General features: G+C 52.3%; 12 protein-coding genes across 12 annotated transcripts; 2 read left to right on the forward strand and 10 right to left on the reverse strand.

Moving 5' to 3' along the window:
* Nucleotides 1-164: 164 nt before the first annotated feature.
* On the reverse strand, nucleotides 165-2,120 carry VTP21DRAFT_5507 (uncharacterized protein; the record flags this gene model as incomplete). Its single annotated transcript, XM_069396036.1, has 4 exons — nucleotides 165-517; nucleotides 624-1,816; nucleotides 1,887-2,007; nucleotides 2,096-2,120. The coding sequence occupies 4 exons, from the start codon at nucleotides 2,118-2,120 to the stop codon at nucleotides 165-167; spliced, it is 1,692 nt and encodes a 563-aa protein (XP_069248075.1).
* Nucleotides 2,121-2,586: 466 nt separating this feature from the next.
* VTP21DRAFT_5508 (uncharacterized protein) lies at nucleotides 2,587-7,253 on the forward strand (the record flags this gene model as incomplete). The annotated part of the gene is made up of 3 exons (XM_069396037.1): nucleotides 2,587-2,849; nucleotides 2,920-4,047; nucleotides 4,109-7,253. 3 exons carry the CDS (start codon nucleotides 2,587-2,589, stop codon nucleotides 7,251-7,253), a joined length of 4,536 nt encoding a protein of 1,511 aa, XP_069248076.1.
* A 737-nt stretch (nucleotides 7,254-7,990) lies between these two features.
* Nucleotides 7,991-9,199, reverse strand: VTP21DRAFT_5509 (uncharacterized protein; the record flags this gene model as incomplete). Its single annotated transcript, XM_069396038.1, has 1 exon — nucleotides 7,991-9,199. One exon carries the CDS (start codon nucleotides 9,197-9,199, stop codon nucleotides 7,991-7,993), a length of 1,209 nt encoding a protein of 402 aa, XP_069248077.1.
* Nucleotides 9,200-10,335: 1,136 nt separating this feature from the next.
* VTP21DRAFT_5510 (uncharacterized protein) lies at nucleotides 10,336-11,577 on the reverse strand (the record flags this gene model as incomplete). Its single annotated transcript, XM_069396040.1, has 3 exons — nucleotides 10,336-10,811; nucleotides 10,875-10,967; nucleotides 11,460-11,577. 3 exons carry the CDS (start codon nucleotides 11,575-11,577, stop codon nucleotides 10,336-10,338), a joined length of 687 nt encoding a protein of 228 aa, XP_069248078.1.
* Nucleotides 11,578-11,916: 339 nt separating this feature from the next.
* VTP21DRAFT_5511 (uncharacterized protein) lies at nucleotides 11,917-13,125 on the reverse strand (the record flags this gene model as incomplete). The annotated part of the gene is made up of 1 exon (XM_069396041.1): nucleotides 11,917-13,125. One exon carries the CDS (start codon nucleotides 13,123-13,125, stop codon nucleotides 11,917-11,919), a length of 1,209 nt encoding a protein of 402 aa, XP_069248079.1.
* A 67-nt stretch (nucleotides 13,126-13,192) lies between these two features.
* VTP21DRAFT_5512 (uncharacterized protein) lies at nucleotides 13,193-13,490 on the reverse strand (the record flags this gene model as incomplete). Its single annotated transcript, XM_069396042.1, has 2 exons — nucleotides 13,193-13,279; nucleotides 13,362-13,490. The coding sequence occupies 2 exons, from the start codon at nucleotides 13,488-13,490 to the stop codon at nucleotides 13,193-13,195; spliced, it is 216 nt and encodes a 71-aa protein (XP_069248080.1).
* Nucleotides 13,491-13,867: 377 nt separating this feature from the next.
* Nucleotides 13,868-17,653, reverse strand: VTP21DRAFT_5513 (uncharacterized protein; the record flags this gene model as incomplete). Its single annotated transcript, XM_069396043.1, has 7 exons — nucleotides 13,868-14,063; nucleotides 14,131-14,493; nucleotides 14,557-15,467; nucleotides 15,577-16,365; nucleotides 16,460-16,709; nucleotides 16,815-16,909; nucleotides 16,976-17,653. The coding sequence occupies 7 exons, from the start codon at nucleotides 17,651-17,653 to the stop codon at nucleotides 13,868-13,870; spliced, it is 3,282 nt and encodes a 1,093-aa protein (XP_069248081.1).
* A 332-nt stretch (nucleotides 17,654-17,985) lies between these two features.
* On the reverse strand, nucleotides 17,986-18,433 carry VTP21DRAFT_5514 (uncharacterized protein; the record flags this gene model as incomplete). The annotated part of the gene is made up of 3 exons (XM_069396044.1): nucleotides 17,986-18,077; nucleotides 18,150-18,214; nucleotides 18,291-18,433. 3 exons carry the CDS (start codon nucleotides 18,431-18,433, stop codon nucleotides 17,986-17,988), a joined length of 300 nt encoding a protein of 99 aa, XP_069248082.1.
* A 387-nt stretch (nucleotides 18,434-18,820) lies between these two features.
* Nucleotides 18,821-19,075, reverse strand: VTP21DRAFT_5515 (uncharacterized protein; the record flags this gene model as incomplete). Its single annotated transcript, XM_069396045.1, has 1 exon — nucleotides 18,821-19,075. The coding sequence occupies one exon, from the start codon at nucleotides 19,073-19,075 to the stop codon at nucleotides 18,821-18,823; it is 255 nt and encodes an 84-aa protein (XP_069248083.1).
* A 334-nt stretch (nucleotides 19,076-19,409) lies between these two features.
* On the forward strand, nucleotides 19,410-20,118 carry VTP21DRAFT_5516 (uncharacterized protein; the record flags this gene model as incomplete). The annotated part of the gene is made up of 3 exons (XM_069396046.1): nucleotides 19,410-19,782; nucleotides 19,867-19,910; nucleotides 19,975-20,118. The coding sequence occupies 3 exons, from the start codon at nucleotides 19,410-19,412 to the stop codon at nucleotides 20,116-20,118; spliced, it is 561 nt and encodes a 186-aa protein (XP_069248084.1).
* A 498-nt stretch (nucleotides 20,119-20,616) lies between these two features.
* Nucleotides 20,617-20,966, reverse strand: VTP21DRAFT_5517 (uncharacterized protein; the record flags this gene model as incomplete). The annotated part of the gene is made up of 2 exons (XM_069396047.1): nucleotides 20,617-20,825; nucleotides 20,870-20,966. 2 exons carry the CDS (start codon nucleotides 20,964-20,966, stop codon nucleotides 20,617-20,619), a joined length of 306 nt encoding a protein of 101 aa, XP_069248085.1.
* A 133-nt stretch (nucleotides 20,967-21,099) lies between these two features.
* VTP21DRAFT_5518 (uncharacterized protein) lies at nucleotides 21,100-22,526 on the reverse strand (the record flags this gene model as incomplete). Its single annotated transcript, XM_069396048.1, has 2 exons — nucleotides 21,100-22,148; nucleotides 22,244-22,526. 2 exons carry the CDS (start codon nucleotides 22,524-22,526, stop codon nucleotides 21,100-21,102), a joined length of 1,332 nt encoding a protein of 443 aa, XP_069248086.1.
* Nucleotides 22,527-22,726: the final 200 nt, after the last annotated feature.

A 22,726-nucleotide genomic window follows, 5' to 3' on the forward strand; every position in this document is an offset into this window, starting at 1 on the left:
TCATCGTTCGTTCCTTCAGTGCCTGCGGCATGGTTAGTGGATTCAAATACATACAACAAAAAAGAAGATAAATTATATTTATATATTTGTTGGGATATCCTAGCCACTTGGCTCGTGGATGGCAGCTAGAGTTAGCCTTACTATAACTCTCGTCAAAGTTGGCCTTAACCATCAGGATACCTTGCCCTCAGTTCTGCACTTGGAATATAGCGGAAAGTGTCGGGATCAAACCTTTCAAAGTAGGCCCCAATTTCCTCTTGTGCATACAACGGCCCGTCTTCTCCCGGCCGATTGCCTAAACCATAATCGTCGTGGGCTTGGGTTGCTGACCCCAACGGGTAAGTTGGTGACCCCTGAGTTTCTGCGTCGTTGCAGAAGCGTACCACGATATTATCATGGGCCACGTACCGAGAAGAGCCATCCTCGACAAACACGTTGTAAAAAGGTTGGTGGCGTCCGCGGGCAAGGGAAGTGTCCACTTGCATTTGTAAAATCCACTGTTCAGACGCACTACACTCTATAGGCAGAATCGAAGATAAGTAAATGTCGAGAGAGAGGGGGGGAGGGGGGCGGGAGGATAGGGGAGCTAGTCTTCCCATTGTGTTCAAAGATGACATTCTTACCTTCGTCCCATCCGTAGATCACAGCTGTATAGCCATACCGCCGATGGTCAAATATAGTGCCCACGCTATACAATTCACTCTTCTCTCGGCGTCTCTTTGCAACGATCTCTGGCTCACTCGAGTCCTCCTCAAGCACCCTTTCCAGCTCGTAAATTAGTATCCGCTCCTCTGGTCTATCCTCACTCACATTGAGCTCTCGCATCCGCTCAAGCACATATTCCGCGTCTTCCGGGAAGCACTGCGAAGTCGCCACTACCCACGTTCTCAGTCGACCAAGGGGCGGGTTGTCCATTATGGCAAAGAGCTGCGTGAGCGCAGCATGCAGTGTGGTCGCCGGTAGGCCCAGGTTGGCATCCGGCAGCACTGCATTGTAGAGATTAATAAGGCAGCGGTAGAAGATGGCGCGTGGCTCTGCCACGACAAAGTGATTTTGAGTAGTGGCAAGACCCATATCCCGCAGCATTTGCTGGCATTCGGCCAAGGTGTAGCAAATGCCACCCTGGAACACGTCTAGGAAACCGTTCTGGCGGTATCGCAAGAGAAAATGCTGAGGAAAATTGATGGCATCCACGTGCACCCCCACTCGCTCCGCAATGGCCTGAAACAATATCGAGAGGGTGAGCGGCAGGCCAGTGTGGGACTTGAGGACTTGATCGATGTAGTTGTTGGCCACAGCATAGTAGTTCGCCACATTTCCTCGGAAGCCCTTCTTCTCGCAAAAATATCGCACAAGTGCATTAAATCGCGCATCCTCTTCCACGGTATCCACCTCCTCCTCACGGAATTCTTTTGCGAGCTCCTCAATCCTCTCGTCCACTTGGTGGGTTGTGCACTCGATGTTCCCGAATGACGCAATGAGCGCCATGCCATACCACACGGCTATTTCTCTCTCGCCCTTTCTAAATGCTATCCACTGCTCTCTCACCTGTCTTCGCCTCATGTACCGGAGCGTTTTTCTCGCCCAGTACCGCTGCGAGAGTGGCGACTTGCTCCGGATGATTGTTTTGAGAATGTCTTCGGCCTCCAGTCCGAAATCACCAATTAGTTTGATATTGTGGTTGCGATGCAGCGAGGTACGTTCGATCTCCCGGAGGAGACAGAGAATGTCGCGGTCGATTTTTAAACGTCTGATAAAAACAGACTTGTATGAGGTTGAAGAAGTGTCCGGAAATTTAGTATTCCAAATTTTCCATCTAATATCGTAAGAAGAGAGCAATATAACTACTAAGAGGGAGAAGCCTATTATGCTGACGAAAATGATACACAGACCTCTTCTCGCAGAATCGCTTCCACAAGATATTCGAGTTACACTGCACTGACCATTCGCGAGAAACTCTGGAGAAGCGAGCAAGATCCAGGGGATCGTCGACGTGACGAAGAATTTCTATTCATTCCAATTCACCAGTCAACCCACCCACTTGGAAATTAGAACAATGCCACCTAAACAAGAAGTACAAAAAGGTGACACGTACCGTATATACAATCCGCTGGAAGCATACTGCGTTTCACTAGAATGCAGCTATTTGAGTTTGTTCGAATCTCGAATGTCATACACGCCAATGAAGGCCAAATGAAAGGAGTGCCGAAAAAATAAAATTCTCTATATATTGCATTTTGCCACATCCGCGATTACTACAGTTGGCCTTTTGCTGCGCCATCGTGACGTTCGCATTTTTTTTGTTTTGCGCGACGCGTTGATGAAGGATATATTGGGAAGAGTTTTTTATTATTTTTTGACAGGAGCAAAAAGGACAGGAATAAGTAGGGCAAAGAGAACGTCGATCCGACCATCATTTGTTTACCATCTATTTCTTGCTATATCCATCATTATTTTCTATTGATAATACACTAGCTATTCCTTAATAATTGTTATTGTTATTCACATTGCCAATGTTATATAATTCAATATCATTCATCGTTTCTATATAGTCCTTTGAGGCATCTTTAACTTATTTTTCATTCCATGATTCCAAACTCATACGAATCCACCACGCAGCGCATCTCCACACCCGATCCCTCCGAGACCTCATCTCCCACCACAGAGCGGCGTGATGGAAGTCCTCGCACTCCCAAACGGCAAATCTGGACGGAGGCCCACAACTTGCGAACACGGCCTGCAACCTCAAATGCCGGACTAACCAAGACACAGCGTTTGATGTTGTTAGCTATGGGAGGAGGGGAGAGAAGTGAGGAGGAGGAAACCAAAGACGTCGAGGATTACATACGGTATATATCTATGATTCAGTGTGCGTAAGCTGATTTCTTAGCTTCATAATTTTTTTGCCACTTTTTCCAGGATGCGCGCACAATCGATGCCAAACAATCCCATGCATCCCACCCACACCGTCAATAAATTGGAGTCCATCTCGCGGCTTACCGTAATGCGCTCCACCAGTGCTCCAATTGAAGAAGAATCCGGATACCCTAATGGCACTAATAGTAATGGAAAGCAGGAGCGAGCTCTTCCGCCGCCACTTCGGCGGGCTAATTCGCTCATTTCACAACGTACCGATCGCAGAGAGCTGGTAGCGCTGGCACGAGTGTTGGGATGGCCGGAGCCGCAGCCGGTGCCGCTCTGGGAAAGGAAAAGCATGTTCTTTGACTCGCTGGACGAGTCGATAAGGCAGGGAAGAGAGGGCACATCGGCTTTGATGAAGGAGAAGGAGTCAGCAGTGCAAGGGGAGCTGATATCGAGGCCGGCATCGGCCGCGAGTGGAGAGTTGGGCTGGGTTCTGCCCCCGCTCCCCGCCGACATATCCAAGTTTGACGAGGCCGATCTGTTTCGGTCAAACGTTTCGACCACTTCGGTGACCTCGGGAGTTTCCGCGTCATTGCCGGTCGAGGAGGAGAAAGCACCAACCTCAAAGGAGGCACCACCGCCTCTTCTCTTCTGTGACTACGATCCATCCATCTTCAACTACTTGAGCTCGGATGAGGATGAGCGGATCATCATCTGGGGGACGGTGGCGGGAGATGGTGTGTCTGCTTCTCCCATGCCGGGAGACGGCGTAGGTAAAGAGCAGACATCCGAGAAGGCGGAGGATGAGACAAGGAAACGAAAATCTCGCCACCGACGGAGCATGATCGAAACGCTTACACGAGCAACCCAGCTGCTCTCCCTTGACAGATCCAAATCACGCCCTACTTCCCCTGAGCCATCCCCGGCCCCTTCCCCAGCGCCTTTTCACGCCCCAGCGGCCCAGCCAAAAAACTCGACGGAAGTGTCGCAGCGAGTGATCATGGCCGCCACTGTCGAGAAACTGGTGGAAAAACTCACCAGCAGCATCGACTACGCCTTCCTGACGGATTTCTTCTTGACCTACCGAACCTTTATTTCATCGGTTCAGCTGTGTAAACTGCTGATCCTGAGATTCCGATGGGCGCTCTTGGAGGATACCGAGGATCGAATGATTGCTCGTATACGGTATGTATTGATGCTTCTCCCCCCCTTATATTACGTGTTGCTCACCACGATGGGTGAATAGTATTTTCGTTACTTTCCGCCACTGGCTGCTCAACTATTTTGTGCACGACTATATACCCTGCCGCGCATTGCGTCACACCCTCGTTGCCTACCTCAACTCCATTGACTCGCACCCCTCCATTGCTCGCTCTCCACGTGACCAACGCATTGTCAAGAGTCTTCGCCGCATTCTCCGGCGGCTCAAAAAGATGTACTGCCGGCAACTGCCGCTTATGCCTGACACAGGGGAAAGTGGGGAGACGAGAAAGACCCTTTATGGCTCTCCGGGATTGCTGGCGCGAACTCCGACCGGCTCGGTGGGATCCAGCTCTCGTTCACACCTCCCCTCGTTACTCTACTCTGAGGGAAGCAGAAATAAGGGGGCTGTGGATAGCTCGTCCCCGGAGTCCGCCTTCACCGGCCAAACTAGTGTCCTGACTGACGCGACTAAACTGACTAAATTAACGCCCACCTCCAACGAGGACCCTGGTATGGAGAGAAAAGAGGGTTTTTACGGCGGAGTGAGCGATGATGACTTGTCCGCGGGCGAATCGAGCGAGGACAATGAGGAGGACACGGACAGAGGGGAGCGAGTGGCAGGAGTAAGAAGAAAACGGGTTCTTGCGAGGCCGAGGCTTGCCACCGTGGAGCAATCCCCTCCCAACGAACCGTTCTGCAACCCTAGTGATGATCCGTTTGCGCCTCTGCCTAAGCTCTCCGCTAATGCCCCCGGTGTGAATAAGGAAGCGCTTGAAATGGAGGATCCAGCGCAACCCACTGTGAAACTTCGCCGGCGTGAAAAAGGGCCAGCTGATACTGGGCTGGAGCGCGATGAGGGTGCTGCGGGCGAGGCACAGCCTCCAAGACGTGGAAGGGCGCGCCCTCCCTTGCCAACCGAATTCTTCTCCTCTCCTACGCAATCGAAAGCCGACGAAACAGAAGAGTCACCCGGTGGGAGCGATGGCCAAGGCACCGTCTCCGATATTGGAGGGAGTGTTGACATGGGCCTCACGCCCTCACCCCCCGCCAATACTAAGTTGAATTCGGGCCATGATCCTTTTGGGTTCCTATCGGACTCGGGTGTCGCGAACGGAGCCGGCTATCAACGACGCCGAGCAGCAGCCCAGCGACAACGAAGACGGAATCAGCACCACAAGCGGCCCCCGCTGCCCGCATTTAGTCCAGTGCAAACCAGAAACCCTGTTGGGGGAAGAGACGCCGGCAGAATATCCCTCCGGCAATCATCAGGCGGGAACGGTGGCGTGAAGGAGGAAGAATCGAATGGACTATTCGGGAATGCCCATTTCGCGCCCGAACTTTCCCCCTCTGCCCTCGAAGCGCAGCGGCACTGCCTTGCGCAGAGGGGGAGGGAGAGGAATACCGACCCTGATGATATCTTTGGGGAAGATGCGGCGACCACCGTGTGCTCCAAGAGTTCCGGCTTCACTTTTCGAACGCGGGAGGAGTCGGATAAAGAGGAGCACGTCAGGAGTACAGACGAAACTCGGTCGTTGAACCAGCAAGAGCGGCCCAGCTCCACGGAGCAACAGTTGGAGCCGGCGACCATCCGACGGGCATCGACCTCAGCGGCATCCACCGGCGACGGAATCCAGTCCCTTCGCCGGCTGCCCAATGGCAGGGATTTGAGAAAAGCCAGGTCGATTCGCGATCTCATGCCCGCCCGTCGGAAGCGAGACTCGTATCACACCATTGATGGAGAGATGGAGTCCTTGTCCCTCTCTTCAAACCAACAGGCACAGAGTAGAACTGAGAACGAGGCGTCAATGAAGAATCGGAGACGGGGGAGTTTAAGAACTTTCAGGCGGAGCATGGTCGCCATGGTGACTGCGGTGGGTGGAGGAGGAGGAGGAGGAGGAGGAGGAGGAGGAGGTGGTGGTGGTGGTGGTGGTGGTGGTGGAACAACGGGTCAAGATCGCCCGAGTATGGACACATCTTCTGCGGCTTACTCCACGCGGTCAAAACCCGATGGGTCTCTTGCGGACTCTTCCTCCACATCCGTGAATGCCACCTACTCGACCGCAACCACCCCGCCTATCTCTGCCATGGCTTCGCCCGCGCACCGCTCGTTTATCCTCTTCTACCGCTCCGAGGCAATAGCCCAACAACTTTGCTTGATCGAGAGGGACGTGTTGTTGGAGGTGGAGTGGGAAGAGCTCGTTAACGTGGAGTGGACCAAGAAGAACGCGCACCAGCAGTCGTCCGTGAATGGGGACGATAGAGAGCGCACCCCTTCCAAGATGGGGACCTACCGGAAGCGGGATCGCCGCGGCGTGGAGCGGGTCATCGAGCGGTTCAACTTGGCCTGCCAGTGGGTCGCGACGGAAATCGTGTGCACCCGCGCGCTTGAGGACCGGGTTCGTGTGGTGGAGAAATTCATTCGGATTGCGCAAAAGTGCCGCCTCTACTCGAACTTCTCCACCCTCACACAGATCCTGCTTGGGCTGCAGTCGCCGGCGGTGAGCCGACTGAAGAAGACGTGGGCCCAGGTGGGCGGGGCGGAGATGCGCGTGCTCAAGGAGTTGTCGGAATTCACCTCCCCGTTTCGAAACTGGAAGCACATGCGCGACTGCATGACCATGGTGGTCAACGAGTTCGGCGGCGCGTCGGCGGATGTTGAGATTCGGCTGCCGGGGGACAAGAGCTTGGCCAGAGGCAGCTCAGGCGGGCTGTTGGGCTGGATGTCGCCGCGCGCGCGATCCGGAAGCCGTGCCGCGTTTGGCGGCTGTGTCCCGTTCCTAGGGCTTTACCTGTCCGATCTGGTGTTCAACTCGGAGCTTCCCGTGTACCTCGCCCCCAAACAGCCCACCTCTCCCCACGCCGTCTCCCGGCCCCCACTGCCCCCCTCTCAACCTCGCCAGAAGAGGGGCCTGCTGCAGTCTCGGGCCCAAGCGGAGGCCCAGCTCGAGAACATTCTTAAGAGCGAGGCGGAGAGTGCCGAGGTGGGGCGATTGCTCCGGCAGCAGCCCCTCGTCAACTTCCACAAGCACCGTACCACCGCCACCATTATCAAGCGCGTGCTGACCTTTCAGAACTTGGCGCGGCGGTATCCCTTTGCCATCGAGCCCGGCCTTCACACCAGATGCGTCTATCTGAGGGCGTTCGACAAGGCGGAGATCGCGCGGATAAGTCGGACCATAGAAGATTAGACTGCCAGGAACCCCTTGGTCATCTTCATCCCCCCCCCCCCCTCCTCCATCCCCCCTCCATTTTTCCGCTATTAATTTATGATTGCTCTCTTTTCTCTTCCTGGTATTCCATTCATATTTGCTTTATTTCTTCATTCGCCGTATTTTTTTCTTACCTCTAGTACTTTTCTCCCCCAATCTTAACCTTAGCCACATCCCTCTTACTCTCTCCTCTTCCCTTTTACCCTACTTGATTTTTGTGTGTCTTTTCTCTGAATTTCATTTAAGTTGGCTCTTCCTTTTTATAAAAAAAATAGAGAAGCCGCCCTCGTTTTCTATATTTTCATCCGTTGTTCTTTAAAGATAATCATGATCAATATAGTATGTTTTATGAAGTCTAATCCACTCTATCGGATTTGTCGCTAATTCAAATACGGCGCCTTCCGTCAGAATATAGGCCTTGCTCCCCCACCCGGCAAAATCTGGGTTGCTACCGCTTCTCTCATTGAGCTCTGTATGGACGAGACAAGTGCCAATGACACTAATACTCTAACGGTGATACAAAAGAAGAGACAGGCACTTGTGCATTTTAATGAATAGGCAAAAGAATAAGAAGGACAAAAGCAGTCAAATAAAGAATGAGTGAATCTAGAAAAAGCAGAACAGCTACAAAAGATAAATTGAATTCCCTATATGGCATGACCGAGGTATATTTCCTTAAACAAACTCTAGACAATAGGATTTCTTATTATCCTGAACTATGCATGACTCGAGGGTATTGGTAGATAGGAAGATGTCCGAGTGCTACGTCCTTTGCGGAGATGTCGCGCACAACACCTGATCAGCAATATCCCGAACAGGACGAGCACGAGGAGGCTTAACGTGAGCAGCCAGGCGAGACTTTGCTCGAGAACCGACTGCATGGAGCTCTGAAGGAAGTGAGATCGGTGCATATTGCGCTTGATGGCGACGATGTATGAAAAGGTGGAGAAGCCGTTTCCAATGAACGTGTCCACATGCGCAAGTAGTTCGTTCTCAATCAGAGACAGACCATGCGCGCGCATCCATGACTCACGCGAGGCATTGGCAAATAAAGAGGGATTGTTGAGGCAAGCGTCGGAGCGGAGCAGCTCCTCGGCGTCGATAGTGTAGATTTGCGTTGGATAGCGCTTCTTCAGGTTGAGCACGGTCTCGTGGTCTCGATTGTCGGTGGCAATCAGAATCGGGGGATGCTTGCCGGCGGTGACGCGTTGGATGTGCTCGACGACGAGGTCGTAGGTCATGTCGCAGCGCCAGAGCGCCTTTAGTGGGCTGTGTCCGTGGATGGTCTCGCACTCCTTCGACTCCACCAAGGACACGTCTCTATTCCATGTGCGGAGATGGATCCCAATGCTCTCGTCGATCGGCCATGTCTTGCGCGCATGCTCCACACAGGCGCTGATCGGCTCCTTGTACACGAAAGAGGACAAGATGTCGTGGGCATATTGCTGGAAGCGGCCCCCGATGATGAATACAAAGACTACGAGGCGAGGAAAGGTGTATTGCCAAAAGGCCTCGTGGGGAGTGTTGAGTATCCGGATGGTCGAAGCCTCGTTGTTCCGGTTGGTAGCGTACGCCTCAGCGAGAGTCGAGACATCGATGGTTGCGTTTGGGGTCCCATCCAACATAAAGTCCATGGGCTCGAACAACTGCGACAGCCGCTGGTGATTAGGCTGCTGGCCGAAAATCGGTGGAAAGACAATACCGGGCGAGATGAGCTGTCGATGAGGAAGTGGGTTGAACATGGCCGCACCCACATGCAGGACCAGCTGGTTGTTGATATAGGCGAATGCAGGAATCTCCCATGTCAAGAGTCCTCCGGCGGGCGCCTGACTGGAAAGAAGTAGCCGCACGGACAAGCCGGCAATGATAATAGTGGCAAAGACGATGGGAATAAAGAAGGTGACGAAGTGTGCCTTCCGAACCATGGTATAGAATGAGCAGAGGAATGAAGAAGCTGGGTTGAAATAAACATAATTTTAGCTCCACGAGAGATGACCTCAGTCCAAACTACCGGGTCTGCGAGGGAATCACGAGACATGAAGAGGGAGGGGAGGGCAGACCAGCCAAAATCAACATACTTGTTATAATGAATGCAGTCTTGATACTCCGCTCCCAATCGCCCCCCTTCGCGGCGTAATATTTAATTTCAATCTTTCAAGTGTATTGCTCTGTTGCACCACACGATTGCACCTTTGGCTCGCTTGTGTCCCATTGCGAGGGTAGTGCTAGCCTTTAGGACGGCTGCAATACCGGGCTAGAAGCAAGACCCTTCGAATAGGATTCTGGAAAGGCCGAGCTGAGCTTGGCCAATGCCAAGTAGTTCTTTAATTGTTCTTTTTTCCATCATCCATTATGCATGCTCTCTTGGCAGCTTAGCTCGTTTCGATCAGCCATCTTGCAAAGAATGAGCCAGATTCCATAGAGAATCCACAGGAGTTTTGATTGTTATTTTTGGGGGTCAAACAATACGCAACCGTTCAGCTTCTCATCCTTCAGAACATTCGTCGGAAACCCACTCAGAATTCTGCTTTAATCCAGAATGTGTCTGGCAATGTACATTTAGGGTAAGACCTGGATTTAGATGAAACACATGAAAAGCAGTCACGGCCCATCCGCGTGCAACCTAAATTCTAGTCTCCAGCTCCGTCGGCAGTGACCCTACGTCCTCAGCCGTTGAGTCCTACTACCGCCCACTTGAACCCTTTGCGACTGCCCTCACCGAATTTACCACGTTTCTCCACAGTCGCATCCTCGGTCGCACCACTCACCACATCGACCCTTCCATCTCCACCAATTTCTCGGCCGCGCGGCAGAAAGTAGAGCAAATCGGGCCACATTAAATCTAGCTTCGAAGGCATTCGTGAGCCTTTTGTTATTTAACTGAAAAGAGAGCGAGATGGGGTATTAATTGTTAAGCAGAAGCACACAGACGAAGACGAAAAATCAAAGAATTGACTAATTTAGAACTATCAGGACAGCTTAATAAAAATAGAACGAAAACCCTATTTGGCATGACCGCGGTATATTTCCATAAAGGAGCTCAAGGTAATAGGACTGAATATTAGCCTGAGCTAAAACCCGATGGTGTTGGTAGATAGAGAGAGTTCCGAGCGTCAAAACCTTTGCGGAGACGTCGCATAAACCGCCTGAATAGCAATGTTCCCGATAGGACGAGCACGAGGAGGCTTAGCGGGAGCAGCAAGGCAAGACTTTGCTCGAGAACCAATTGGGTGTAGCTCTGCAGGAAGTAAGATCGGTGCATATTGTGCTTGATGGCGACGATGTATGAAATGGTGGAGAAGCCGTTTCCAACGAATGTGTTCACGTGCGCAAGCAACCCGTTCTCTACCAGCGAAAGACCGTGCACGTGCGTCCACGACTCACGCGAGGCATTGGCAAATAAAGAAGGGTCGTTGAGGCAAGCGTCGGAGCGGGGTAGCTCTTCGGCGTCGATGGTGAAGACTTGCGTTGGATAGCGCTTCTTCAGGTTAGCACGGTCTCGTGGTCTCGATTGTCGGTGGCAATCAGAATCGGGTGCTGATGAAGAAAGAGCGGGGGAATGGAGAAGCTAGATTGCACTGGAGAGGCTAGTGGCCCAACCAGGGGACATCACAGTGCGAGCGGTTGGACCAGCGAGAGAGGCACGTGGGCAACAAAGCAAAGAGATGCTCAGCCGAAAACGATGAACCGTTTCTAATGAAATAATGAAAGAGATTTGGGTTGGCACTCCGCTCCCAATCTCATATTGTGTCAATAAATTCAACTTTGAGTATATTGCTCTGTCGCCCCCACCAGCCTCTCAACTCAACCGTTGCATGCTTGTGTTCCTCTGCCAAAAGAAGTGTGAGCCTGTTGGACGGTTACATCAAAGCACGGGACTCGAACTAAGGCCATTCGGATGGGACCATGGAGAGTGCAGCTGAGCTTGACTTTTTTCTATCTTCCATTGTGCCTGCTCTATTGGCAGCTTAGCTAGCTTCGATCAACCATCTTGCACGGGGGACCAACGTGCACATTGAATCCGCAAGCTTTCCTGCGTTTTATTTTTGCTATCGATCCAAACGTTCGTCAAAACCCTATTTAATTCAGCTTATGTATAGAAATTTTCATAGAGTCAGCCCCACATTGGACAAAACTATTGAAGAGCAGTCCCACCCGATCCTTGTGTAGCCTGACCTCCTTTACCGTCATCCAACTCCGTCGGCCTCGCCCTCCCGTCCTCAACCGCTGAAGTCTGCTGCACTCCACTCGAGCCCTCTGCGACCGCCTTCGTCGAATTTACCACGTCTCTCCACAGTCGCATCCTCGGCCGCACCGCCTACTCATTGCACATCGACCCTTCCACTTCTAACTATTTCTCGGCAGCCTTCTCCTACTGCAGAGCGGGAAGAAGTGCAAATCGAGCCACATTAAACCTAACCTTGAGAGCATTCGTGAGTTTTTTTTATTTAAAAGAAAAGACAGAGGCATGGGGGTATTAATTATTAGACAGAAGCACAAAGGCAAAGACGAACAGTTAGAATTAACAAATCAAGAGCTATCAAGACAGCTTAATAAAATTAGAACGAATTCCCTATTTGGCATGACCGCGGTATATTTCCATAAACAAACTCTAGACAATAGGATTTCTTATTATCCTGAACTATGCATGATTCAAGGGTATTGGTAGATAGGAAGATGTCCGAGTGCTACGTCCTTTGCGGAGATGTCGCGCACAACACCTGATCAGCAATATCCCTGACAGGATGAGCACAAGAAGACCTAGCGGGAGCAGCAAGGCTAGATTATGCTCGAGAACCGACTGCATGTAGCTCTGCAGGAAGTGAGATCGATGCATATTGCGCTTGATGGCGACGATGTATGAAAAGGTGGAGAAGCCGTTTCCAATGAACGTGTCCACATGCGCAAGCAGTTCGTTCTCAATCAGAGACAGACCATGCGCGCGCATCCATGACTCACGCGAGGCATTGGCAAATAAAGAAGGGTTGTTGAGGCAAGCGTCGGAGCGGAGCAGCTCCTCGGCGTCGATAGTGTAGATTTGCGTTGGATAGCGCTTCTTCAGGTTGAGCACGGTCTCGTGGTCTCGATTGTCGGTGGCAATCAGAATCGGGGGATGCTTGCCGGCGGTGACGCGTTGGATGTGCTCGACGACGAGGTCGTAGGTCATGTCGCAGCGCCAGAGCGCCTTTAGCGGGCTGTATCCATGGATGGTCTCACACACCTTCGACACCGCCAAAGACACGTCTTTATTCCATGTGCGGAGATGGATCCCAATGCTCTCGTCGATCGGCCATGTCTTGCGCGCATGCTCCACACAGGCGCTGATCGGCTTCTTGTACACGAAAGAGGACAAGATGTCGTGGGCATATTGCCGGAAGCGGCCCCCGATGATGAATACAAAGACTACGAGGCGAGGAAAGATGAATTGCCAAAAGGCCTCGTGGGGAGTGTTGAGTATCCGGATGGTCGAAGCCTCGTTGTTCCGGTTGGCAGCGTACGCCTCAGCGAGAGTCGAGACATCGATGGTTGCGTTTGGGGTCCCATCCAACATAAAGTCCATGGGCTCGAACAACTGCGACAGCCGCTGGTGATTAGGCTGCTGGCCGAAAATCGGCGGAAAGACAATACCGGGCGAGATGAGCTGTCGATGAGGAAGTGGGTTGAACATGGCCGCACCCACATGCAGGACCAGCTGGTTGTTGATATAGGCGAATGCAGGAATCTCCCATGTCAAGAGTCCTCCGGCGGGCGCCTGACCGGAAAGAAGCAGGCGCACATACAAACCATCGATGATAATAGTGGCAAAGACAATGGTGATAAAGAAGACGGCGAAGCGTGCCTTTGGAATCATGGTGCAGGATGCGCGGGGGAAAGGAGAGGCCGGATTGAAATGGAGAGAGTAGTGGCCCGACAAGGGATCATCCCTGTGCAAACAGTTTGGCCTGCGACAGAAGCATCGGGACATCCAAGGGGAAAGTAGGCCCTCCGAATTTGACGAACCGGTTCTAATAAAGAGTTGAGTTGACACTCCGCTCCCAATCGTTCCTTTTCATGGCGTTTCAACCTTTAGTGTATTGTAATTGCAACCTTAAGTGTTTTGCTCTGTCGCGCCTCACAGCCTCTCACCTCAGCCGGTGCTTGCTTGTGCTCCTTTGCAGACGGAAGGCTAACCTTTAGTGCGGTTGCAACCGAGCACAGGACTCGAACCACGGCCATTCGAATGCGGCCCTGGAAACCCGAGCTGAGCTTGTCCTTTTTCCTCTTCTCCTCTCCATGGTGCCTGATCTCTTGGCAGTCAAGCTAGCTTCGATTGACCACCTTGCAGAGAAGCCAGAGTCCACACAGAAGCTGCAGATTTTTCTGCGTTTTATTTTGGGTGTCGATCCAAACACAACCGCACCGCTTATCAAAACAAGAATGTACGTCAAAAGGACCCAATTAGGGCCCTATTTAATTCCCCTTGTGTATGGAAATCCCCATACAGGGTAAGCCCCGATTTGGACAAAACAAAATGAAAAGCAGTCCCGCCCTACCCACGTGCAGCCTAATCTCCTTCCCCGTCCTCCAACTCCGTCACCAGCGCTCTCATGTTCTCAACCGCCGCGGCCAGCTGCTCCCCACCCGAGCCCCCCCCCGGCCGCCCTCAGCCAATGTTCCATGGCGCTCCGCAGTCGCGTCCTCAGCCGCACCGCCCGCTTTTGCCTCATCGACTCCTCCATCTCCGCCGATTTCTCGGCGGCCCTCTCCAGCAGCGCCGCAGGGAGATGAGCAAGTCGAGCCACATTAAGCCTAGCCTCGAAACCATTCGTAAGTATCCATTTCTGAAAAAATACAGCGAAAAACAGAGAGGGATTACCCGTAGCTGCGCATGGCAACCCCCTGGGTTAACTTGTAGAGGAACACGACCCCCATGGATCCGTCCTCATTCTCCGTCTCCATGAAACCCATGTGGGCATTCTGCACCCCCGTGAAGCTCTGAGCTATCTTCGCCAGGGAGGGGTAGTGCGTCACAAAGAGCGTGATGGCCCTCACCCTTTCCACAAAGTATTTCAGCACCGCATGCGCAATGGCCACGCCATCGTGCGTGCTTGTTCCCCGGCCCAATTCGTCGAGAATGACGAGCGATCGGGGCGTCGCCTGCTTCATGATGTCGCTCGTTTCGTGCAGCTCCACCATGAAGGTCGACTCGCCCTGCAGCATGTTATCGAAGGCGCCCATCCTATGGCCACCAGCGCGAGTTAGAAAGGGGGGTCCCTGCGGTGTGCGGTGAAATCAGCCATACCTTGTGTACACGGCATCCAGCATCCCTAGTTCGGCCTCCTCGGCCGGCACATAGCTTCCAACCTGGCCCATGATACTGATGAGCGCCACCTGTCGGATGTAGGAGCTCTTCCCCCCCATGTTCGGCCCCGTGAGAATCATGGTGCGACACCGCTCGGGGTCGAAGTCCTCGTCATTCGGCACGAATCGGCCGCCCAACACCTGCTCCACCATCGGGTGCCGCCCTTGCTTGACGTGGATCCGGGTGCCCTCGACAAACTTGGGGCGCACATACCCCGGCTGACAGGCCACCGTCGCCAGCGAGAACAGGCAATCCGCCACCGCCAGCTTCTGCACCACATCCCGCAGCACCTCGTAGCTCTCTGCAATCTCCCCCAAGAACCGGCGGAACGCCTCGTCGCACGCCCGGCTCAGCCGCTCCTTCCCCTGGTCTCGCTCCCTCAGCAGCGCAATGACCTCCGGGGTGTGGAACCGGCTCACCTGCTTTGTCCCGCTGATCTTGACCCAGCCCTTGGGCACCTGCTTGGCCTCGGCGTTCTTCACCTCGATCAGGTAGTCGACCTGCGCCACCGTGCAGTACTCCAGCTTCGGCTTCTTCAGCAGCCTCCTCACCTCGAGCAAATGCTCGTCGAACCGTCGCTCCACCCCGGCAATCTCCTCCTTGTGCACCCCGATGTCGGGGTATTTGTCCTCGTCCGCGAAGAGCGTGTGCTTGTCGCCGCGTTCGGCCGCTTTCGCATTGAGGGCCCTGCGAAAGCCCGCCACCCTCTCCCGGATAAGGGGAAGATGGGCGAGGATATCGTTGAGGAGCGGGGAGGCGAGCCCGACGGCCTCGGGCGTTGCCCACCCCGGAAATCGGGTGGCAATCTCGTGGAGGGCGTTGAGAATTTGAAGGAGTTCAGCGGAGGAACACTATTCACAAAAAGCAGGAGGAGAGAGGGAAAAAAAGCGTGGATGAGACCCCCACCCATATGGAATTTTTTGTGTGCACTGGATATCTTCTAGGAAGCCACACCCATACCTTCCCATAGTGGATCCGGCAGAGACCTCGTTCTAGGTCGGGCAGCTTTCGTAACAGCTCCCGCAGATCGCCCAAGAGGGGAGACTCGCCCCTCAGAATCTCCTCCACGGCATCCATGCGCTCATTGAGCTGCTGGATATCCACGAGCGGCCGGCCCACCCACCGCCTCATCAACCTGCGTCCAAAACTAGTGCGTGTATGGTCGAGCACCCAAAACAGGCTGCCTTTCTCGGAAAAGTCGGTCTGGTTGCGGTAGATTTCCAGGTTCGCAAGGGTATTCCCGTTGAGCAGCATGTGCATGCGCGTCGAGAAGGGGTGGAAGTATTTTGTGAGACTAAACACGTGCTCCAGGCCGAAATCACGCAAATGCGAAATGAGGGCCGCAAGACAGACAATGACGTTGCGGGGAAACCGCATGATCTCGGAGAATTGCACGCCCTCTTTGGCCTCCCCCATCTCGCGGCGGGGCTCCTTCTCCTCCTCCTCCTCCATGGGGTCCCCCATGGAATTCTCCCCCATCTTGCGGGAATAAAATTCCTGCACAACGGTGAACGCATCATTGTACCCCAGAAATGCGTCGGTCAGCCGTTCGACCCGCACCGCGTCCCCCCCCGAGGTCAGATGGTGAGCGGAGAGATGCTTCACGAGGTTCTCCGTTGGCTTGCTCAGCTGAGCGGGCAGAAGCATTTCACACGGTTGGATGTGCAATAGGCGGGTCTCGAGCTCAGAACGCATGTAGCCGTCCTCGAAGTTATCGTAGATGATATCCCCAGTGGATGGATGGACCGCCTGGAGGAGAGGAACCGGGGGCGAGGAAACAAACAAACAGCGTTCAAAGTCAAACGTTGCCAAACACAAAACTCAAATGACAGCCATCACTTACGACAAGGCCAAGGTGGACATATTCGTCTCTCCCACTTCCACCTCTCACTTCTTCGTACAAGCACATCAGGTAGCCTCCCCCTGCCGTGGTCTCGTCGTCCATGGTATTCATGTCATCGACAAACGTTCCCTTGGTATACAAGTGAGTGAGTTTGCGTTCGAACGGGGCATTACGGTTATCGCCCGCGGCCTTGAGGGCCGCGGTTTCCGTTTGCTGCACAACCCCGACCTTATGTCCTGCATACACAAGCCTAGCGAAGGAGAGACCGTGTATTCCCAGCGTTAATAAAATGCCTCAATCCCTTTGAATAGAGGAAATAAAGCAGAGCCAGAAAAAAGGCAGCGCCTAATCTTACCTGCGCACATGGACATGGAGTCGATGGGTGGGTATCGAGGCGGTATAGAAGTTGTGATCCAAAAAGCAAGCAATGCCAAGCTCCTTCGAGGCAACCTGTTCGCAAAAATGACATTATCAGCATCCACCCACTTTGAGCCGCATCCGTTCTCGCCGGCTTACCTGTGCGTCTTCCCCAAAAAACCGATACTTGTAGCCCACCTCCACCATCAAGAGCGTATCGGGATTCTGCCTCTTGATTTCCATGAATTGCTTTTCCAGGGGGGTGTACTTTTTACTTTCCTGCGCTTTCTTTGTTGCGGCTTTGGCCGATGATATATTCGACTTTGCATCCGATGGGCATGCGAATTGAGTCCGCAAGCGCTTCATCGGCCTATACTCCTCCTCCTCCTCCTCCTCCTCTCTCTCCTCGCCTTCCTCTCTTAGGGTCTCCTCCGCCGACGCCTCCTCATTCACCTCCTCTCCATTCTCCTTCTCCTTTCTCCCTTGGTTGTGGTTCCTCTTTGCGAGCCTCTCATTGGCGGGTGCCCCAAATTTTCTAAGGAATTCCTCTCGCCGCTTGGTGGATGCATGGGAGAGATCAGGCGACTCATCAGTGCGATTATTTTGAAATTTATATTTCTCCGCTATGACCGATTCTTTTTCGCCGCCTCGACTGCGCGCCGCATCCGTGCGCGGTTTCTTAGCGGGCGGAGAAAGGGGCAAATCGGAAGAAACTGATTGTGAAGATTTCGATGGAGAAGAGGCAGAGGAATCGGTGTCCTCCGAGGAGGTGCGTTTGGATCGTTCGGAGAGCGGTTTGAAAAAGCCAAGAAGGGTGGCCTGTTTTTTACTCGACATGGCTCGATGGATTGGCGATCGCGAACACTTTGATCGCGCGAAACGTGGTTGAGAAATTTGGATACGCGATTTTTTTTTAATCAACGAAGCAGGCTCAGTCAAATCAAATTGGCTATCCACGCCCTGAAAAGATTGCAGTTGTGTACGATATATTTGAAATATCCATCTTCGAAAGAAATCAGAACAAAAAGAGAAAGGCAAAGGATAACAACCGCGTAATACAGAAGCGAAGTCGTATATAGGCCAAAAAGGGTTTCTTGGATCAAAATCTATTCACGCACACCAACAAAAAGACAATCCACACCGTGGTCTGTCCTTTTATTGCCTTCAAATCACTTGGTCGTTGCGGTGGTGGCGCCATAGCTGGGAGGTTGTGCTACAGGCGCATGATGGGCGGTAGAATCAGCAGCAACTGGGTAATAAGCTAATCATTTAACGTTTATAATAAAAATAAGTGGGGCGTTGAAGTCTTGGCATGTTCCATCAAGGTCATTACCATGGGCGGGGACGCGATTATCCCGGTGCATGTGTATAATGTAGAAGGCATGGATTATTCCCGGTCTAAAAATATATAAAAGAAGGGTGCTTCAGTTTCATAATGAAGAAAAACTGGCCCAAGTCGGATCCTAATCTTTACATGTGGCCAAGGATCGAGAGGGCAACATTGATCAACAAGTCCACCGAGCAGCCCGTTTTGAAGAACACCGACAGGTAGGGGAAGAATAGGGCGAGGATAAAGAGGCCAAAATCTTTCCCAGAGTAATCTAGCGAGTCAGCCATTTGGAGAGCTTTGAATTCAGCGACGATGGTTCAGGTGGCAACGAGGCCGAGTTAATATAGGAGAAAGAGGGCGTGCGGAAATTGCCATTTTTTTATGATTTTCTCCGCGATAATTTTGGTAATCCTTGTGGCTGCAACCGTGACATTGGGCCTCATCACCAGCAATGACGTCTGCTATGCAAAGTTTATTCAAATAAGAAGTAGAGGAATCCTCTGTATAACATGAACATATGTCAAGAAAACCGTAAAAGACTATAAATATACTGCGTGTTTGAGGACATATAGAAAAAAATGTTGGTAGTCGAGACGGGGCATTGCATGCAAAGTCCCGTCCTTCTCCTCCCTCCCTCTCCCCCTCACTTCTATCCCACTTGAGCTCGTCTCCCCCTAACAGCGACAGATTTGCCTACAGTCGCACCCTATTCCAGACGCCTGGCACGCGCAGTTCTGGCTGTGTGGCCAAAACTGGCGCTGCCCGTCCACAAAGTCGGGAGAGCAAGGCTGCTCCACCGGGTTTGAATTCGTGATGGTAAAGGGTGACTCGGAGATGGATGCCTGCGAAGGGCGCCGTGCTTTGGGAATGGTCTTGATAGTCGGGATGGGTTTCGAGCGTGGTTGTTGATTGACAGAAAGAGTTGACATCGTCTTGCTAAATCGCCAGAGAATGAAGCAGCACGATAACTAATTAGTAGCTTCAGAGATGAGAAGGAACCAAATTAGATAATGAAAAAAGAAAGAGGCCGAGGAAAAAAAAAAGTAGGGATGGAGACTTTTGGGTGGAGGAGATAAGAAAGATCACGAGAACCAAATTCAACGATCGGCCCAATATTTGTGACACGTCACGAATGGGTATTCTGAAAACCCGAAATCCCTTTTGTCACGAAAGTAGACGAAATAAGCTACATTGCCCTTTTCGGCTGAGAATGCGTAAGGGAGAGCTTCATGCCAGGATGTGTGTTGCGACTCTACCTCGCGGATGACCCTTGAAGCGGTGTTCCTTGATTGCGTCAGAGGACAGGCTGCGGGTGGCCCAGCACGCACTAGTCAAAGTCTGGAAGAACCAGCCATTTCCAGCAAACCTCTGTTAGGGAATATTCGTACGAGACCACGCGCCGCTATTGGCCCCACGGCCATTGGGCGACCAACCCTTCATATGCGCCCATATGGACAGGGGAGGAGAAGGGGCCTTCTTGCTTTTTGGCTAGGCAAGGACTGGGTGAGGTTTGAGCAGCAAGTCCCGTTACTTGCTGTGTGTAGGAGTCTTGGCCAAGCTGCACGAGTGGCCCTAGCAAACATGGCCGTGCTATTAGACTGCGTCAATAAAGCCACATTTAAGCACTCTCAAGTGTGTATTTAATATGGCTGCACTTAGTTAGATAAACAATTTGCTCGTGAAGGAAGACAGGTTTTATGAGCGTCTGCATGGCTACTAGGCACCTTCAACGACTGCTTGCCAACAGACAAGAATTCGAGCTTGGTACATCAACATATAGGCTGGAAACATAAAGAGACCGAAAAAGACCTCCATCAACCTTGATTAGGCTTCAAAACCATATCGCCAAGCCTGGCCGTCTCTGTCAATGCGGAATCTCAAGCGTGCTCTGCGATCCAAATTATCTGCAGAAACCCACTCTGTTTGGATGGGAGTTGGCACCCTATTCTTGTCGGCGCTGGCTGTAGACTGAGTCGAACACCGTCTCTACTATACACAATGTGTGGCATCGTATCAATTATGTCGTATATCATGATTTTGTGGTTGTCGGCTCTCCCGTTTTTATTGGCAATAGCCTAAAGGCGAGAGCAAGACGCTCCTCCGTCTAAACTGCAGCTCCCTTTTTCACTTTCTGGAATAAAATGGGTATGTAAGGCTCCCTTCAAGATCAATAGAGTATCCTGGGATTAGGCTTCTGAATCGGTACTAAAAGAAGGCTATGATCGGCCAATCGCATTGCATGACGTAGATGACCATTTCCTACAAAGTTAAATTTCTCAACAAGACAGAAATGGCAGCCCATCTTTTTTGGTAGTATTTGGCTAGCCCATTGCATCCATTTCCTTCGATTGGCAAAGCGGCCGCGACAGAATCCGAGCTCCAGGGTCATAGAAGAAAAACCTTTATTCACTCTAAACTATCCCGATGAACCCGTTGATATAAACCCAAATCTATTCGAAGCAAGTTGAATCTAACAAGCGCATATTGCATTCATGCCTGTGTGTGCATATATATATAGATAGAGATAGATGGCTATGTATATATAGAGAGAAGCAAAACAAGAATGGGTGACAAGCGGAAAACAAGACATCATTAAGTTATAGAAAGCCCATAAGATAACCACGAGAAAACAAGAAAATAAAAAACAAACGGAGGCAAAGGAACGCAGCACCAAGTTTCCTTATTTTTTTAGAAGAAAAAAAAAAAGCAACTGTACAAACAACGGTGCTGAAATTTGACAACCTCCAGTTTGTGGCGGAAAAGTCTAGCATAACATAACAAAACAAGGGAGGAGGAAAAGAAAAAAAATAGGAGGATCATAGTATAATTTCATAAAGAAACAAACTACAAGATCGTCATTCTAAGAAGGAATGAGCGATAATATACAAGTCTATCGAGGGGTGTTTTTTTTTTTCCGGAAGAGGGCCAAGAGGAGCTCGAGGTTTCAATTGGCTTATTGCAGCAGCATGTTCTCGGTGCAGGTGTACACGACCCTGCTCTTTCGGAATCCGTTAAAGGTCGAAGCGGCGGTGATCGTGTACGCACCCATGTTGTCGTAGCACATCCAGTCGCCCACCTCGAGCAGCGGCAGCTGGCCCCGGGGGGTAACGCAATCGATGGAGTCGCAGGTCGGGCCCCACACGCTGCAGCCGGAGGCCTCCTGCGCCAGCTCCTTCTCCAGCGGCGTGTCGTACACGAACAGGCTGTCGCGCTGCAGCACGCGCGGGTGCACGACCTGGTGGTCGAACATGGTGCAGTTGAAACTGCCGTAGACGCCGTCGTTGATATAGTACATGTGGCGCACGTCCTCGTCGCCGGTGGTGCGGCGAGCGATCACCGACGTGGCCAGGACAAACGCCGACGCAACGTAGAATCGTCCCGGCTCGGCAATCACCCGGATGTGCGGGGGGAATAGCTCGTCGACCGCGCCTCGCAAAACTTCCACCACTAAATCGAACGTGATGCCTTGCGTGACGTTCGCCCCGGGGAAGCCACCCCCAACGTCAAGCAAGGTCATCGCGAAACCAAGGGCCTCAGCCTGGTCGAACACGCCGCGCGCCCGCCTGACAGCATCGCCAAACGCGTTGGCATCGAAGCACCCACTCCCCACGTGGAAGCTGATGCCGATCACGTTCAGCCCCAGCTGCTTTGCGGTCTCGAGCAACGACTGGGTCGTGTGCAGCGGCGCGCCAAACTTCAGCCCGAGCTTGCACAACGATTTGGAGTCATCCGTGAGGATGCGCAAGACGAGCTCGGCCTCGGGATAGTAGCGCGCAATCTTGTGCAGCTCCTCGGCGTTGTCAAATGTCATCTTGCGCACGCCCACCTTGGCAGCGTAGCGGATGTAGGAGGGCTGCTTGCAAGGGTTCGCGTAGATGATTCTCGAGGGGTCCACCCCCAGCGCGAGCACCTGTTGGATCTCTCCTTTGCTGGCGCAGTCGAAGCCGTTCCCGAGCGCAGCCAAGAGCCGGAGCACCATCGGGTCTGGATTGCATTTGACGGCTACCAAGGGGGGATGGACATCAAACGGGGGGAGGATCAACATCTTTTGTCTTGCCTTAGCAACGGGGGGATGCAATAGAGTTCAAATAGATTACCGTAGAATGGTTCGATACGCGGCAGACTCTCCTTCCACCTTCTGTCCTGGCGATACACCTCGCCAAGATCGGCGACAAAGAAGGCATTTTCACCGTCCATTTCTCCCACTTCCATACCCACGCTCTCCACCTGCTGCTTCATAATCTCGGCGACAGGGAGGTCCAAAACCTCTGGCTGGGTGTCGAGGGACTCCACTGCATCGGGGGCGATACCAGAAAACTCTTTAGCCGCTAACGACTCAAAATGGGCAACGGGAAACAAGGGCTCAGCAATTGACATCATGGTTGCGATAGAAGAAACGGATGTCGTATTTTTTTTTTGGATGGAGAAAGGGAAGGGCACAAATAGTGGAGTAATAAAAAAAAAACCTAGGAGGGTAGGGAAAAAAAAAATAGACGAGGCTAGTAGCGATTGGGGGGAGCTGCTAGAATACTAATGTTGTCTTGTTCCCGGGGGAAGTTGGCAGGCCGTTCTGGACGGGA

This window comes from Calcarisporiella thermophila (genome assembly GCF_041956535.1).
Source record: "Calcarisporiella thermophila strain CBS 279.70 unplaced genomic scaffold VTP21scaffold_22, whole genome shotgun sequence".
NCBI classification, from domain to species: domain Eukaryota; kingdom Fungi; phylum Calcarisporiellomycota; class Calcarisporiellomycetes; order Calcarisporiellales; family Calcarisporiellaceae; genus Calcarisporiella; species Calcarisporiella thermophila.